General features: G+C 37.0%; 1 protein-coding gene across 1 annotated transcript in view; it reads right to left on the bottom strand.

The window, feature by feature from the left end:
- The window catches only part of MYO3A (myosin IIIA), a 197,314-nt gene that overhangs the window by 54,600 nt on the left and 124,936 nt on the right, over positions 1-17,778 (bottom strand). The window contains exons 21-26 of the mRNA XM_057732602.1: positions 12,467-12,620; positions 10,816-10,904; positions 9,038-9,167; positions 3,555-3,634; positions 3,027-3,104; positions 561-766 (exon numbers count right to left, since the gene is read on the bottom strand). Of these exons, the coding sequence (XP_057588585.1) occupies positions 561-766; positions 3,027-3,104; positions 3,555-3,634; positions 9,038-9,167; positions 10,816-10,904; positions 12,467-12,620 (737 nt within the window). The remainder of the gene's footprint in view (positions 1-560; positions 767-3,026; positions 3,105-3,554; positions 3,635-9,037; positions 9,168-10,815; positions 10,905-12,466; positions 12,621-17,778) is intronic.

The following is a 17,778-nucleotide window of genomic DNA, read 5'->3' as shown; positions in this document are numbered from 1 at the left end:
CATTTTACAAGATGGGGAAAATGAGGTTCCCTGTAGGCCAGGGTTTCTCACCCTTAGCACTGTTAATATCTTAGGCTGGATAATTCATTGTTGGGGGCGGGGGGAGGTTGTCCTGTTCATTTTAGGATATTCAGCTGCATCTCTGATCTCCACGCACAAGATGCCAGCAGCACCCCACCCTCCCACCAGCTGTGACAACCAAAAACGTCTGCACACATTAACATGCTTTCTGAGGGTCAAAATCTCCCCTTGTTGACAATCACTGATACTGGTTCATGGTCATACAGCAAGTAGCAGAGCTAAGATGGGAACTGGCTCCCCAAGCTTCTCATAATAGAAGCTCTGGTCCCTCCATCATCTTGACTGCGACCTGGGTCTTTCAGCTGACAACAGAAAGTTCCAGCCCCAGTTAAAAGTTACCTTCTCCTTTGACACACAATCGTTTTCGTGAACAAAATGCCTCCTTTCTAGAACACCTGAGTGATTCTATGTTTCCTTTCATTCTTCTCAAGAATTTTTATACAAACTGTACACGGAAACTTAAAAAGAAGTCCACATACCGCTTTATAAAGTTGGCAAAAAGTATCCGATGTGAGTACCCCAGCCTTCGGATTCTTGCTGTTTCCAGAATGCCTGTGTAGCGGAGCTGGAGCAGGACTTTCTCTTTGTCGTATTTTCTTGCCTGACGTTCATTGTTTGGTTTGATGCAGCGGACAAAATGAGGTTGGCCGACCACCATTTTAGATAACAAATCCATCAGAGAATACTATAATGTGCGACAAAGACAAAATTCCCAGTGTAGCACACGGAAACTCGTGAGCCTGTGGGTCTTCTTTTAATTATAAGAATAAAATCTGAGAACTGAGTGTTACACAGCAATTCACAATGGGGGCAATATGTATGAATAAAAATTTACAGTATACTTTTAAAAATACATATTTACTCATAAAAATGTAAAGGTAATAACTAGGAACTTAGCTATTAAAAGGTTGCCTGTAAATTCTTAAGGCAACTTAAACAGATAAAATTATTTTTGATATATAGTTGGTTTGGAAACTTGCCTCAGGGAAAATCCTCTCAGGGAAACTTGCCAAATTGCAATATTTAGGCACATAATCTGGTTTCCTCCTTATATTTTTAATTTCCTTGTCTAACTTTTTTTATATGAAAGTAAACACTTTAATTCCTTTCAGTATCACCTCCTAGTTTAAAATAAGGACTGAGAAGTTAATGCATTTTAATATATAAGACACAGTTCTAAAAATAAGCAAATCCACTTAAGTACTCTAATCTGCTCTAGTTTGGTAATTTTCTTATTTTAGAAATATTTTAATCACAGAGATATGAAAACTGTCTTCTGCAGCAATACCTTATTAAAACAGCAGCCAACTGCTGGACAACCAAATACAACATGGTAGGATAATCATAGTTCAACTAAAAGTGGAATCCCAGCAAACTAGTATGTGAAAGACCAGGATTACAACTGTTGGCAAGGTAATGAATGTGTGGACATAGACAGCTGTTGACGGCTGGATGTCCTCTACTGATGGAAATATAAAGCCTGAGTTACAAAGCCAGTGGAAACCAAATCCTGGAATTGGGCAACTGACACAGCACTGGATTTTGCTTCCCCTTGGGCACTGAGACTCAGCTGTGAGCGTCTTCAAACAGCTGGGGTCTGCCATTTTGGGGCCATTTTCCTAACATTCATCTGTGAGTTATCATTGCAAACATCTGCCAGACACCAGAGGTAGAAATGTGACAGACCTGTCCGTCGGCATTCTGAGCAAGAGCTCCATGCAATTTAGGCACTGGTGTTTCTTAGGGACCAAAGCAGAATACGTTACACTCGTACTATATGGAATGACCTTCTATCCTTTTTCACTGCAGCCTGAGGTGTAAAATGACCTTATGAACAAATGGCTTGAACATACACACAGTGGTTGATGTCACCAATGGTGGTATGACAATGGTCTCGGATAACTCAAAGAAGAAAATAATCTTGGCTGTAAATACTTACAGTCATTCAGCTGTGCTGCAGCCTGCTGTAAGGTGGATGTACCAGCAGCAAATGAGATATTAAGCATATAAATGCACTAGGGGCTACCCAAAGATGATTAAGCACACAGTGTCTGCTATGAGCTTAGGACCTGAAAAATATTTAATAAAGCTACCCATTTAAAGCATTTCATGGCTCTGTTAGGGAACTGGATTTATTCACTGAACACCTAGTAAATTTAACCCAACTTATTCCCCCACCCCATTACATGATATTAATAATTTCTAAGTTTTAGGGGGTATTGTATTCATGTTCATTGGCTGGTTAATACGATTTTATCAGAAGAGATACACAAGAACTGGAACCAATAATGAAGGCAGGGTTATCTAGAGTTCATTCTCCAGGGCACAGAGAGAATGAAGTGCTTTTGTTCTTTCCTATCTCTCTCCTACCTTGTCCAGGGAAGAAAGGTCACCTTGGTCCTGTGCTAAGGACACAGCGACTCCCTTCCCTGGCACATTACTGTGCTTCCCTGGTGTCTCTTCTCTTTGCCCCATGTCTATACCAGTTCTGGTTTTCTTTTGAGGTTTTCAGCTTGTCTAGGTAGAGGGAGATGAGGAATGGAAATGGATACTCGACCCTTGTCCCATCGGTCCACGTTAAGATCACTCAGGGGCGGGAAGGAGGACTGATGGTCATCATGCCATTGAATTTCAAACCCTTTTAGGCTTTATCCTAGTGAAAACGTGTTTGGTTCTATGGACAAACTTTAACCAAGCTATAGACCTCCATTAAGACTGACCTAGTATACAGTAATTTTAGCGATAAAATACCAAAGTAAATTAATCCATAGGTTTTTGACAGCGCACTCTAATATATCCTGTACCTGACAGACAGTAAGTGAAATACAACACAAATTCTCTGTTGCTAATAGCACTCTGATATTTGTTACTTACTTCTAATCTGTAACTCTCATTTAGAATCAATAACATGCCTAAGCACACCACATCATAATTTAATATCTTACTCTAAAATACGATGCAACTGTTTGTGTTTTCATGTCGGTTGTCTCTTTGGCGTGACAAGTGGCTTCTCCAGTTTCACCCTAAGGCCAAGAAAGATAGCAATATATCAGCACCTGTTGTACTTTATGATCTACAGGGAGCACGTGGAATTTTCCTTAGTCTATGCCTTCATATACATAAAATAACAAAATGTTGAATTTTTATTTTCAGGTAATTGTTTCGTCAGTCTCATTGGGATTTTAATCAGTCTTGCATGGAATGTGAATATCTCTGACCTCAGCTAATACATTTTTAGTTGGTCTTAGAGTACCATGAAAGCTAGCTATAAATGAAGAGTTAGGAATATATCAGAAATGTATGATTATTTTAGTGACTAGCAGTAATATGAACATAACATAAATATCTGTTTAAGTAGAAAAGAAAGATCAAAGGCAGAAAATGAAAGGAAAGGCTGTTTACTCTTATTCAAATACTGCCCTTGTAAAGGTTAGATTCAAAGACTCACTGCCAGGAAAAATACATTTTCTTACCTTTGTCAGGTTGATTGATTTTTCTGAAGTCCTCATATGATAGTTTACTATGTTTTTAGTTTTAGAATGTGGCAGATTACCTACGGGAATATGGATAAAATCAATACACCTTTTAGAATCCTTAAAGGGAGAAGATTTCCTCCATTTACTTCAATGTTAAAATAAGCATTGTTGGTCCCACAGTACTTATGCTCAGATGCTTGGTTAAGTAGTTACTGAGACACTTAGAAATAAAATAATATTACTTGAAAATGTATAACAAATTTTAAATTCAGAAAAAAAACTCCAGCTTAGAGAACAGAAGAAGTAGAGGTAAGTGTTGGATTTCTGTTTAATCGCTACAAAACATGGGGTGATTAGGATAAAGGGACCAATTTGCTTCTTTTCGTGTGTGTGTGTGTGTGTGTGTGTGTGTTACATAGCATCTGAGATTTTCTTTAATGCAAACGTAAGCTTTATAACAGCCCTTAAAAATCATCATTAATTCACATGAAGTGCTTATAAGCAAATCAAGTGGGGTTGAGGGCAAAGGACATTTTCAACCTAACATGCAGACATATGCGCCTGGTGAGAGGGCTATATATCTACACACAGCCCAAGGCTGTCAGAAATTATGGAGTAGCGAAAAAAATTATGTTCTTTGAAGCTGTGAAGACCAGGGTTTGCATACCAGCTGCAGCGCTTACATTGTGGGTCATCTACTTAGTCTCTGAGTCACAGGGTGAGTCCAGAAAATGCAGGTAATAACGCCTACCTCACAGGATTTTGATGCGGTGACCGTATGTCTGGCCCATGGTGGCTGCCTGGAAATGTTAATTCTCTTTCACTCCTTGCCCACCCCCACCAAGCACAATACACCAACCAACCCACCATCCAAGAGTTTATCATCCTAGTAGGAACGTTCAACATATCCCAGAATTCAGTGCCACTTCAGGAAGACTGCTTTTCTTTCATTCTTTCAGGCAGTAAGTAAAGGCTGGGTGTTTTGGCAAATCCTTCACTTTTTTTTTTTGGCTGCAGAAGGCTGGCTCTGAGATGAGGGTGCAAGAAGAAACCCTGCCTGGGGTGCGGCTGGCAGCGCCTCTGCTCTGCTCTTGTCCCCTCCCTTCATCACTCCAGGAAAAGTGCTGGGGAGGATGGGCGGCTTTTGTGCGGGGCTGAAACTGCATATAGTACAGTTCCCTCTTGCAATGTGACTCTTACTGAACACAGCAGAATGGACAGAGATGGTAACTGATGACTGTCACAGGGGCAGCTTCAGGAATTACGCTTACTGGTTTTTTGTTTGTTCGTTTTTAGGATTGCCAGGGAAAGTTTCAGAAAAAAAAAATTTAATTGGGAAAAAAATGACCATAGACTTGGAGATTTCTTGGAAGCATGATGAATATACAAAGTGCTAATAGCATATTAAATAGGATAGACCCTTTGCTTAATAGACATCATTACTTAATATTAACCAAATATAAAGTAAAATTTTAAGTTTATCTGAAAATCAAACTAGAGGAAATTTAAAGATTACTAATTTCTCTCTAACGAAATTTATACATTAAGCATAAAATTATTTAACAACAAAATAAATGAGTGTCTTCCAAAAACTCATTTATGCATACCAGCAGGAACTAAAATTAGCATAGATCTTAATTTCAGAAAAATATACCCACTTTGCTTTTATAGTTGACCTGATAAACGAACCTGTGAGAAAGAAAACTAGAGATCTGAGCTGCCAGGAATTCTGATGTACTTTCCCCTAACACTGACTGAACTATACTTCATATTTACTTGCAAAGGGCCACGGTCATTTTAGAATCTTGGAGACAGCATAACATAGACCCGACGAACCTGAACTTTCCAGCCTAATTCTAAGCCTTCCCAGTGGGGTAACTTTGAGAAAGCAGTTCAATGTTCCTGAGTCTCAAGGTCTCCAAGTCTCAAAGTCTCCTCTGTAAAAGCAGCTCCTCCTCAGAGTGTTGTTTTTAGAAGTAAATGAAAGTACGTAGCATAGTGACAAGCTCACTGCAATTTCTAAATACCGTTATCTATTATTATTATTACTATATGTGTATACATCTAGCTGAATGTAAACCCCACACACCTTTGATAGCTTTGAGATTCAAGTTACTGAAACACCATTGACTATAAAGTTCTTCTCTTCTCCCTGGTCAACAAGACACTGTTCTGCTGAAAGTCAGGAGACATGGGCATGGTATTGAGAACCTCGTTGCATATTTTATAAGGGTGAAAACAAGAAGTTAGATGCATAGATGCTGTTGGCAGATACAGAAAGAGATGACAGTTTTTTATATGAATTTATTAAGAATATTTATAATATATATCATCTTTTAGAGTTAATATGAGAAAAGGGAGAGCCACATCAATCTATTTGGTGTTAAACTCTCCAAAGTTAGAGCTTTAATACAATTATGTTGTTTCTATTTAAAGGCTTTCTTTTCTTTTTAAATTTTTATTGGAGTATAGTTGGTTTACAATGGACAATTGTTAAAGTCAAAACTGAAGACTTTTCTCGGGACACAGACTGTGTTATTTCTCCCCTCAAACAACTAAAAAGACATACAAAGTCTATGGAACAAGAGTTTTTTTTTTTCTTTCCAATGTTTTTACTGTGATAAAATAGATATAACATAAAATTTAGCATCTTAGCCTTTTTAAGTGTACAATTCAGTGGTATTAAATACATTCATTATGTTGTGCAACCATCACCACCATCAATCTCAATTACTTTTTTCATTTTGTAAAACTGAAAATCTATACCAATTAAATACTAACTTCACACGTCCCCCACCCCAGCTCTTGGTAATCATCAGTCTACTTTCTGTCTCTATGGTTTTGACTTCTCTCAGTACCTCATATAAGTGGACTCATGTAGTATTTGTCTAGGAGCAACAGTTTTTGCATAAGCAAACAACAAGCAACAATTTTTGCATCAGTATAGGATATTGATCCCTGAGAGAGGGGAAACAAATGAGGTGAGCCCTATGTTTACCCCAGCTTTCTGTCTAGAGGGTTTATGTTGCAATGCAGGGAGGGGAACCCAGGTGTAGCCTGGAGAAAAGAACAGACGTAACCAACAGGAGAAAAACAGCAAGTGTCAAGCCCAACCATATCACTAATCACATTAAATGTAAATGGTTTGATCTTCCCAATTAAAAGGCAGAGACTGTCAGATTGGATTTAAAAAAGCAAGACCCAATTATATTATGTCTACCAAAAAACCCACTTTAAATATAAACTCAAAAGTAAGCTGAAGTTAAAAGCATAAAAAAGATACTCCACTTAACTACTAATCATAAGAAAGTTGGAGTCTTCCTATTAATATCAGGCAAAGTAGATTTCAGAACAAAGAATATTAGCATACATAAAAGCGTTATTTAGTAATAATAAAGGGGACTATTCATCAAGAAGATATAATAATTCTAGATGTTATGCATCCAATAATAGACCTTAAAATACAGAAAGCAAAAACTGGTAGAAATGAAAGAAAAATAGATAAATTGACAGTCATAGTCAGATTTTTCAAAATGTCTTTCTCAGTAACTGAGAGAACCAGAAGAGAGAAAACTAGTAAGTATACAGAAGATCTGAGCAGTATTATCAACCAAGTTGATCTAATTGCCACTTGTGGAATACTCCACCCAACAATAGCAGAATACACATTATTTTCAAGTGCAAATGAAACGTAAAACAAGACAAAGCATATCTGGGCCATAAAACATGTCTCAATAAATTTAAATGAATTAGATCATACAAAGTATGCTTTCTGAGCAATATGGAATTAAATTAAAAGTTCATAACAAAGAGATATCTGGAAAACCCCAATACATTTAGAAATTAAATGTAATACTTATAAGTAAGTCCTATAAAAACCTATATTAGAAAAGAAGAAATTTTCTTAAATCAATGACTTAAGTTTTCACCTTAGAAATCAGAGGACAAAATAAAACCTGAAGGAAACAGAAGAAAACAATAAATGCAATATAAAATAAAATAAAAATCAACAAAATAAAAAACAAAAATTCAACAGATAAAATCAATGAAACTATAAGTTTGTTCTTTGAGAATATCAATTAAATCAATAAATCTCTAGAAAATCTATCAAGAATAAAATGAGAGAACACAAGTTCCCTATATCAGGAATAAGAGAGCTGATGTAACTCAAGATCTATAGATATTAAAAGGATAATAAGGGATTATTATCAACTTTATGTCAATAAACTTGACAGCACAGATTAAACAGAAAATTTTCCTAAAAGATACAACTTACTCTAAAGCTAATTCAAATACAAAATAATTTGAATAGCCTTATATTTATTAAAGAAATTGAATCTGGAGTTAAAAGCCTTTTTGCAAAAACACCCTTCAAGTCCAGATGACTTCCCTGGTGAATTCTATTAAGCAATTTAGGAAGAAATAATACTCATTTTGTTTTTCCTGAAAACTGAAGAGGAAGCATTACTTCTCAATTCATTCTGTGAGGCCAGTATTAGTCTGATCTCAAAATTAAAAAAAAAAATTGCAAGAAAAGAAAACTAAAGTCTAATGCCCCTCAGGAACATAAATGCAAAAATTCTTAACAAAATTCTTAGCAAATTGAATCTGGCAACACATAAAAAGTATGTCAAGGTTTTCCCATGAGTTTGGGACTGACATGTACAAACTGCTATATTTAAAATAGATAACCAACAAAGACCTACTGTATAGCACAGGGAACTCCGCTCAATACATTGCAATAACCTAAAATGGGAGAAGAATTTGAAAAAGAATAGATACATGTATGTGTATAACTGAATCTCTTCACTGTACACCTGAAACTAACACAACATTGTTAATCAACTATATTCCAATATTAAAAAAAAAAAACTGTATTTCAATAAAAAATTTTTAAAAAGATCTTCCCGGGAATAAAAGTTGATATAACATTCAGAAATCAATCCGTGTAACTCACCATATTCACAGATATTAAAAAAAAACCAAAGCAAAAACAAATGATCATTTCAACAGATGCAGAAAATTCATCTATGTATGTCAAGAACTCATATTTTACTGTCTAAATATACGCTCTTTATTGTGTATCAGTTATACTCAACAAACTATAAAAAAGGAACAATTTTGAACTCCAATAAAGAAAAACAAACGAAACTACATTTTTTTTTTCTACCTCAAAGCAAATGCGAGGATTAAATGGCTGGCTGGGAAAAGGCACACGATGTTTTAATCAATAAGGCAGAACTCACTAAACCTGTAGAATCTCAAAGAATCATCCAGTGCTGCCCACTCCTGACACAGCAGGTAATTCTGAACTCTCTGGAGGTGACTGTACGCTTTCAGGGAGTAGCTAGGACACCACTGTATTTTCTGGTGAGTGCTTCAAACACTTTTTTTTTTTTTTTAAATGGAAACCTAGCTTCTTTATAGAAATAAAACCAACTCATACATGAAAAAAATGGAAGGAAATTGGCTCAGCTTACCTGTTTTTGTCAGAGGGTGGCTGACTAGCTGCCGAATTACACTGTTTTCTGATGACCTCAAAAGTAGCACAATATCAGTTGGAAGAGTATCTCTATTTTTAGCTAAGAACCCACTTGCATTATAGATGACCTGTTGATAAAGCATGTATCATCACTGTCACAATCAATGTCGTCACCCTCACTGTCAGCAGCAGCAGCAATAGATATTTAATTACTGAGCGCTCACTCAGTGCTGAGTGACAGGTATACAAAGACTGATAAAGATAGTCCCTTACAACTTGGTTGGAAAAGTGAACCTCTCCAGGTTGACATTGTATCTTTCTAGAGAAAAATTTGTGTCTCACTGATTTTATTTGGGTTGAAATATCAGAGGTTTGATTCCTCCCATTTATTATATTATGTTGCAAATTTTGTGGGTCTCCCTTCTCTATGTGGAGGGTTGAGGTCACCAAGGTATTCTCATTTCTCTAATTGACGCACCTGCAGTGAAAAGGCTTTTATAGGTTTTGTCTCAGTAGTAGTGTGGTCTAAATACACTGTGGGTGCTTGTGTTTCTGGCACTTCTAAATAATTTAAAAATTTTTAAAGATCAATGTAACCCAGAGATTTCTGTAGGTGGTCCAATGTGGTGATTGTTATGGACTGAATTGTGTCCCTCCAAAATTACTGTGTTGAAAATCTAATCTGAAATGCGACTGTATTTGAAAACAAGGTCTTTAAGGAGGTAATGAAGGTTAAATGAAGTTATAAGGGTGGGGCTTTAATCCCATAGGATGGTGTTCCTGTAAGAGAAGAAGATACACCAGAGATCTCTTTCTCTTCCTCACAGGTACACAGAGAAAAGGCCACATGAAGGCACAGGGAGAAGGCAGCTGTCTGCAAGCCAGGAAAGAGGCCTCACAAGATACCAGATCTGCTGGCACCTTGATCTTGGACTTCTAGGCTCCAGAACTGTGAGGAAATAAATTTCTGTTGTCCAAGCCACCCAGCCTGTGGTGTTTTTGTTATGGCAGACCAAGAAAACTAATACAGTTGTTAAAAATAACTGGATAAAATGATTATAGGAAATTCTTAATGGGTGTTTTAAAGGAGGCTGATTCAGAAAAGCACATGCTGAAAATCACGAGAAAGGCTGTAACTATAATACTTAAGGGAGATTTTGTTTTCAATGACAAAAGTCTGGGCTATTGACTGATACAGAAGTTCTACTAGACTAGATGCTCAGGGTTCTTTATTTTATTTTATGTATTTCTATGACTTCCTTCTTGATTTAAATATCTTCTTAGTCCTCCAATATTTATAACATCATGAGGGAAAGACCTGCTATTTTCTACGGAAGGAAAAGAAACCATCTTCTGAGTGTAGGACGACATACTTGGGGTTTGTTCTGGTGTAGGAAGGTGTACCCATCAATGCATAAATACTGCTTCCTCCAACTGCATGACAGTCCATAAGCTAATTCTATCTAATTAATTAGCTCAGTTATCTGGCCATACCTCCAGCCTGCTACCTTCTCTTTTTGGGAAGGAGGAAAGACAAAGGCTGCAGTGAACAGAGAAGCATCTCAAGTCTGAAGAAGGCAGTTTATATAACAGGTTCCCAGCTATCATTAAAAGAAGGAAAAAAATAGGTACCCATTGCCAGCCAGCCGCATGCCAAGTCAGATCTCAGGATGGTCTTGTTACAACCATCTATAAATATTTTGGGCCATAATTTTCATGGCCTTATTCAGTGAAAGACTAAAGAGGAACTCAGTTATAATGTTTCAGAGTTCTTACCTTTCCTGCATAATGGTGAATTCCGAAACTAAGTTCCATTCTTTTAGGCCTCCAGAAGTACTGTGATTTCAGATTACCTTCAAATTTTTCTGTAGAAAAAAATTTAACTCCAATATCAAGCATGTAGGAGGGCCTCAAAAAAATACTGATTGACAGAATCATCTCTTTCATCAAAAAAAGGACAATGTACAGTGAAAAAACAGAAAATTTTATATAGCTATTATATGCAGATTTGTAATATAATTATAAATGGTAATGCAAAACTTGAGATCATGAATTTTACCATTCCACTATGATTTAGGTCAGCAGTTCTCAAACCTTAGCAAGCATCAGAATCACCTGGGGGGTTTGTTAGAATAGACAGCTGGGTCCCACCCCCAGAGTTTCTGACTCAATAGGTCTGGAGTGGGATCCAAGAATTAACATTTCCAGCAAGTTCCCAAGGGATGCTCATGTTCCTGGTCTGGGGACCCCATTTTAAGAAACACTGGTACACAGGAAGGAAAGTAAGTATTTGAGACTGTCCAGAGAGCTTTGTGAAACACAGCTGGATGTGAAGCCATGAGCCTAGAAATTTGTTATTTTGGCTCTCTTTTCTATAAGAGGAGCTATAGATTGTTACTGATTACACAGGAAACGCAACAGGATCATACAGGCATTTCTACAACAGTTTTACCAACACAGGTTCTCTGTTATTTCATGTCCTGGAAGGTACATTTTAACATCAAAATCAAGTGACTAGTATGAAATGATTTCCCCACCAAATTGGGGTTATTTTCTCTTCCATCCAGTATCATCCAACTAGAGGAGAGGATAAGCCAATCAGTGAGTCAGAAGGAAGCAACGTCGCAGACTTAATGGTAAGAAACAGAACCTGTGTATTACCCAAAGTAAATGAGAGAAAAATGTAAATCTAAGTTCTCCGCAAGTATTTATTATACATAATAAGTATCTCTTATATCAGGGAATATGGTGTTTCCACATTAAAAATGGTTTAATGATATTTGAAAATGGTTTTCAGATATCTGAAAAATCTAAAGTTTTTTTTTTAATTTAAGGGGTAGGATATTTTTTATTTTAACCATTTTAGATGATAACCTCCTTTAATATGATATACACATCTCTGACTCTCAAACAGAAAAAATGAACATGTTTAATCATTCTTTGATGACGCAGGATTATTACCATGAACATTTATTAATGTGCTGTAACTTAGAGATTATTAAGGTATTTGAGGCTATTTGCCTCTATTAGATAAATGACGAGAACATCACAGATAAATTTATTTCCTCCTTGTTAGGTATCTCTTTTCCAGTTCTAGAGCTGTCCTTTTGTCCTGCCCTCCAATTTCTAATTTGGGGCTGGATAATTTCTAAGGTCATTTCTAGCATAAAATCTTATGGTTGGGGCTTTACCATAACATAAGGAGAAGTCCAATACTGAAACTTGTTTAATTAATCACTGAATATTTCATTCTATTACAAACATTCACTGGTCCAGGTATTAGATCCAAAGCCCCTTCAAAGTTAGATAAGCAGGCTTTGTCACACAAATATTCTACTAGATAATTTAAAAAATGTTAAAAAGTCATTCATAATCACATGACTGTATTACACAAAAACTATGTAGACACACTGAATTTAAAACTCACCTACAAGAGTTTGGTCAGTGGCCTTGGGAAATCTACTTTCTTCATCGAGGAGGGAGAGTAAACCCATTGGCTTCTGCAGAAACATATCTAGGAGAGGCCGGTTATCTTCATATTCAATAACTCTAGCATCCACATCTTCATTTAAGTATTCATTCTGTAACAGGACATGATAGGTATAGAAACACTTAAAATTTGGGAACAACATGTAGCTTGGCAGTAATTACCTAAAATTCTACTTTACACATATGATAAAAGGTTGCTCCCTATGCCCTTGCCCTTAAACTGAGGGTTTCGTTTTATTTCTCTCTCTCCAGAAGGGCTAGTTCATTCAAGTCAGCACTGATGATGCTCAAGGTAGTAAGTAAATGTTTCTAGCCTCTACCAGGAATTACAGGCATCTCAAGCTTGCCAGATGTGGGAGACTGTGTTGCTAATGAGCAGTGATAGTCATGGTCTAGAATTGATAGAATATTAATTAGGTATATCTTAGGGTTACACTTTCCCCAATTTAAGCCTTTTACCTAAATTCAGAAATGCGGGATCTCTCAAGAACATAGCTTTTCAGTCATGATGACATTTACATTGCTTGGGGTGAACAGCCATGGGTCACAGGAACAATGCATGGATGGAGGACCAAGAACACACAGGTTCCCATCTGGGCTCTGCCTCTTAACTAGCCATATCATCCTTTGGAGTTTTCTTACTCTTTCAACTTCCATTTTCTCATCTACTAAATGGAAGTAACAATCTCCAGCTAACAAAGTAAAAACATCTGGTACATTAGAAATCATTTGTGGTTGAGCATACTGTAATATAAAATGTATAAAATAAAAACAATCATTACTGTAAGATGATACCAGCACAACCTAGATACTGATGATCTATTTTACAAAAAGGACAGGGAGAACTGTGCTGCAGCTTTGCTTCTGTGACTTTTGCCTTCATCCTGGGTTACCCACCCCCCCCCCACCCCAGTGCTGCAGTGTGTAAAAGAGAGGACACAGATGACCTCTGAACTCCAACCTGTAGTGATGTTTACATAGAGGGTATTCACCTGTTCTCAGGTGATAAAACAACTATTACTGGGGAAGTGTATCAGATAACCACTGACTGGGGAGGAATGTCCTGCACCATTCACAAACTAAAATTATAGGCTAGTTTCATTACTATTTTAATACATTCTTTAATTCATTAAATATTTTCATTGAACACCTTATAATAAGGCACTGTGACGAGTGATAAAGAGATGTTTAAAACAAACTCCCTGTCCTCAGTGGATTTAAGATAAAAATTTGAGTGATTAGCTTAGTAAATAAATACCCAAAATGCAAGGTTACACAGGATAGATAAATGCTAGGTACAATGTACTACAAGGAGTTCAGAAAAAGAGAATTTATTTCTGGGATTTTCATGGATGAATTTAGCCAATGGCAGGTGAGGCATTTAATAAGCCAAACTTTTAATCTCTGCTTTTGGAGCCTTATAAAATTGAAATCACAGTTCAAGAGCGTCACCAGGAAAAAAAAAATAAAACAAAATCTAATATGTAAAAATGAGGCAGAACCCATTGGTCTAAAAGGTAGATTACCTGAAAGACATTCAGTTTACCCAGTACAAAAAATGGAAATAATTGAAGTTTCACAGCTTTTTCACTTGACGGTAACCTTGGGAGATGTACATAGACCTAGAATTACTTGACTGTCAGACATACTATGCTGACAGCAGAGTATAGCTGACATGGCAACTGCAAAGTTCAAAAGAGGTTTTGTATATTTTCTATGGAAAGTGTGCAAGGTTATGGTCTAAATCAATGCATTTGTCACTTTTATTTGCCTGTGTCAAAATTCACTGAATGCTTTGGTGGCAGGTCACACAGAGCAGAGTAACTTGGAAAATAATGGGCTTAGACCGTTAAGATACTTGTTAGTATCTACAGGCAAACCAATGGAGAAAAAAATGCTGTTACTCAGGATTTACAAAGCACTTTTAGCAAAGTTATCATGCCTAAAACAACATACCATGTATTTTTATAGCCCTTATGATTTCAAAACGTTCAGTTGTTTTTAAGTGTATGTGGAGAAATGTAGCTCGTATAACTACTCAGAAAGTCCTCTGCTGTGCCATGTACATAAAAACACCTTCAAAGCAGATGAGTAGAGTTATTAACTGCAGGAAAGCTGAGCTGTTGAGCATATATAACCCCCTACTCTGTTCCGATGCCCCAAATTCCCTTTTGAAAAAGGGTAGATCGTTTTAAGTATAGGTCAAGGAGAAAGGAAGTGAGAAGCTGTGAATGTTAGAAAACCTCATGCCTGAGACAAGATCTCCTTGTTTTGCATTGAACTTTGAGTGTGAGATGTGGAAGGACATAGTAGTAAGAAAGCCTATGGAAGATGCATCCACGGCGATGGCCTAAACAACAAGCTTAAACATTCTGGGCCAAAGTGTCACCCCAGCAGGGATTCGAGATTACTACACGGAGTCCTCCAGCAGCATGGAAGGGTGGCCACTGTAAACTGACAGAGCCACATGCTTCCACGTGGCTTCTAAGGCAGGTGGAAATGTAAGTTTGGGTCACCCAGCACAGATCAATAACACAGTAAAGGCTCGGCGAGTATCACTCAGGTCTCAAACTCCACAGAGAGGCACCCCCTCATCTCCTGGTCTAATCCAGCAACCCCTCTTCCTCCACTGGTCACTTTCTATCCCCGCCCCGCCCCAGCCACCATGCTTTATTTCACAGTATTTCCAGCATTTTCAGTTATTCTCCCTCTCCCTCATTAGAATGAAAACTCCACAAGGACAGGAGATTGTATTCCCCTCGGTACTCTTCTCCTCTGTATCTAAGGAGAGTTGGGTGTGTTAAATAAATTATGAATGAATGAACGAATCTCTGAGTGACTTTCCTGGGAAATTATCTTCTTTCTCCCCCCAGCTTTATTTAAATAGAATTGACATATAACATTGCGTAAGTTTCAGGTGTACAATGTGTTGATTTGATACACTGATATATTGGAAAATGATGACTACCACAGAGGTAGCTAACACCTCCATCCCATCACACAATTACCTTTTTTTTTTTTTTTGGTGAGAACATTTAAGATCTATCCTCTTAGGAACTTCCAAGTATACACGGTATATAGGCAGCCTAGCAAGACTGCATCATCATATAAAGGACAGACAGGTCTTACCTATCCCCCCAAAGCACCACGCGATCATTTTACTGTGGGAGAATACATTTTACTACCATCTGATAGTTTTGCCTAAGTCTGGAGTTTCAAACAGATTTTCCTGAAATCAAGGTTTCAGTCAAGGAGTTTGGCTTATATCATACTTTTCTTTCACGCAAGATGGGTGTATGTAGTAACAGGGCACACGGAAGTCTTAAACTGAACTTGCACCTGGGAAAAGAAATACTATCCTTCTCATGTAGCTGAGTCCATCATCTGACACTGCTCCGCAGTTTGAGGTATTTTAGAATCTGGAAATATTTTAACAGTTGGTTTACATGATCCTCAGTATTCACTCGCCTGTGTTTGTTGTTTCAAGTCATACATCACTCTCTCTTATTTTTATAAGTTTAGTTCACTTTTTAATGCTTCTCTCTGCTTGAAGTCATGGGAGAAGAATGAATGGGACTTAGATGGTATTTGGAATTCACTCAGGTCTCTGGCACTGTATCTGTGTAGATCATTGCAGACTATGCTACACATTGAAATTCCTCAATCATTTGTGGAGCACCTACCATGTGTATATTTAGGGGTAGGTGGGACTGGGGAAGGTAGAAATCAAGATGGAAAAAGGTAGAGTTCCTGTCTTTTAGGGCACAGCAAGAATGCCCTCTGCCTTTCCATTCCAACGTTTAAGTTACATCCTAGGATTTCTTTGCTTTTGCTATATTCTCTTTTTCAGTTGTTCCATCTCCTAGGTCCTATTGGGTGGTCTCTTAGGTCTTCAGCTGTCACAGTCTCTGTCACCGCTGCCACCTGCCTCAGTGCTACTGTTCTCTCCAGTTCCCTTCCTTCCAGACTTATGTTGATTCGCCTTGGCCTTTCACGTGAAAATACTGCCTCTCTCTCTCTCTTTTTCCTCCTTTCCTTGAACCTCTCTCTCTCCTTTCTTCTTTCTTTCTTCAACTAGATGGAGCATGTTTTCTTCTGCACAAGAGAATACTTTGTTAGTTCCTTGTTTCTTCTGAACTTTGCTTATTTGTTGGTTCCTGAGAAGATCCTTGGATGGGTATCAGGCGACCTGGATTCCAATCCTGGCTTCATCTGACGAGCCTGTAACACTGGGCAAGTCACAGGGAGTCATTTGTATCTATGAAATATAAGTGATCTATTTAGGTTGCTTCTGGGTCTAACATTTCAAAATGCCAAAAGTGCCTGAATGTGTTGTGAAACTTAATGAATAAATGAATAAACGTTCTGTTGACATAACATTTGCAAGGGGGAAGAAGCCACAGACACATTCATCCCCTGACGTCTGTCTTTCAGTAAAAAAGTCCCTACTCACCAACTGTTCATCTGAGGGTACATATATATGAAAACACTGCCCACGTTGAAAGAAACCATTGAGAAGTTACTCATTCTAAAAGAAAGGTTGAAAATCGAGGTTGAAAATCTAGGATTTAGGGTGTTATCAGTACTCAAGGTGAACTGACTACGTTTATTATAGTAAAAAAAGAAACTTTGCCACTTTTTATCTTGAAATAATTTCAAACTAAAAGAAAAGTGGCAAGAACAGTGCAAAGAACTCCCATGCACCCTTTACCCAAATTCCCCGATTTCTAGCATTTTATTGCATTTGTTTTATCATTTACTCTTTCTATATGTACATATTGCTTTTGATAATATTTTACTGAAGTAACTATTTTAAAAAAAACTAAAAATGAAGAAAGCAAAGTGTTAAATATGCATACTGTAAAAATCTAAACTCTTGAAGTTAAATAAAATTTATGATTGGAAATCTAAATATTTCTTTCAGTATTTTCTATTCAAAGCTGCTATCAATGGTCCTGTTCATTTTTACATTAATGTTCATAGCAAAGCAAAGACAACATTGATCATCATTAATGTGAAATGACAAAGGTCATTAATTCAGAATTTGACAAGTAACCTAATGAGAAAGTATTTTGGATAATTCCTAATAAAATATACATGTTATATTGTACATATATTTAATGAACTTTGGAGAAAAGACTTACACGATGCTCTCTAAAACAGCTTCCTTTTTCAGAAAAAGAGATATATAATACATTTTGAGATGAAAAGTTTCATCTAGTCACTTTTTGTGTATGGTACCTATCCTTG

Source organism: Hippopotamus amphibius, chromosome 4 (genome assembly GCF_030028045.1).
Source record: "Hippopotamus amphibius kiboko isolate mHipAmp2 chromosome 4, mHipAmp2.hap2, whole genome shotgun sequence".
Taxonomy (NCBI): Eukaryota; Metazoa; Chordata; class Mammalia; order Artiodactyla; family Hippopotamidae; genus Hippopotamus; species Hippopotamus amphibius.
The sequence above is the reverse complement of the archived record's forward strand: the minus strand, read 5'-3'. Positions and strand labels throughout refer to the sequence as shown.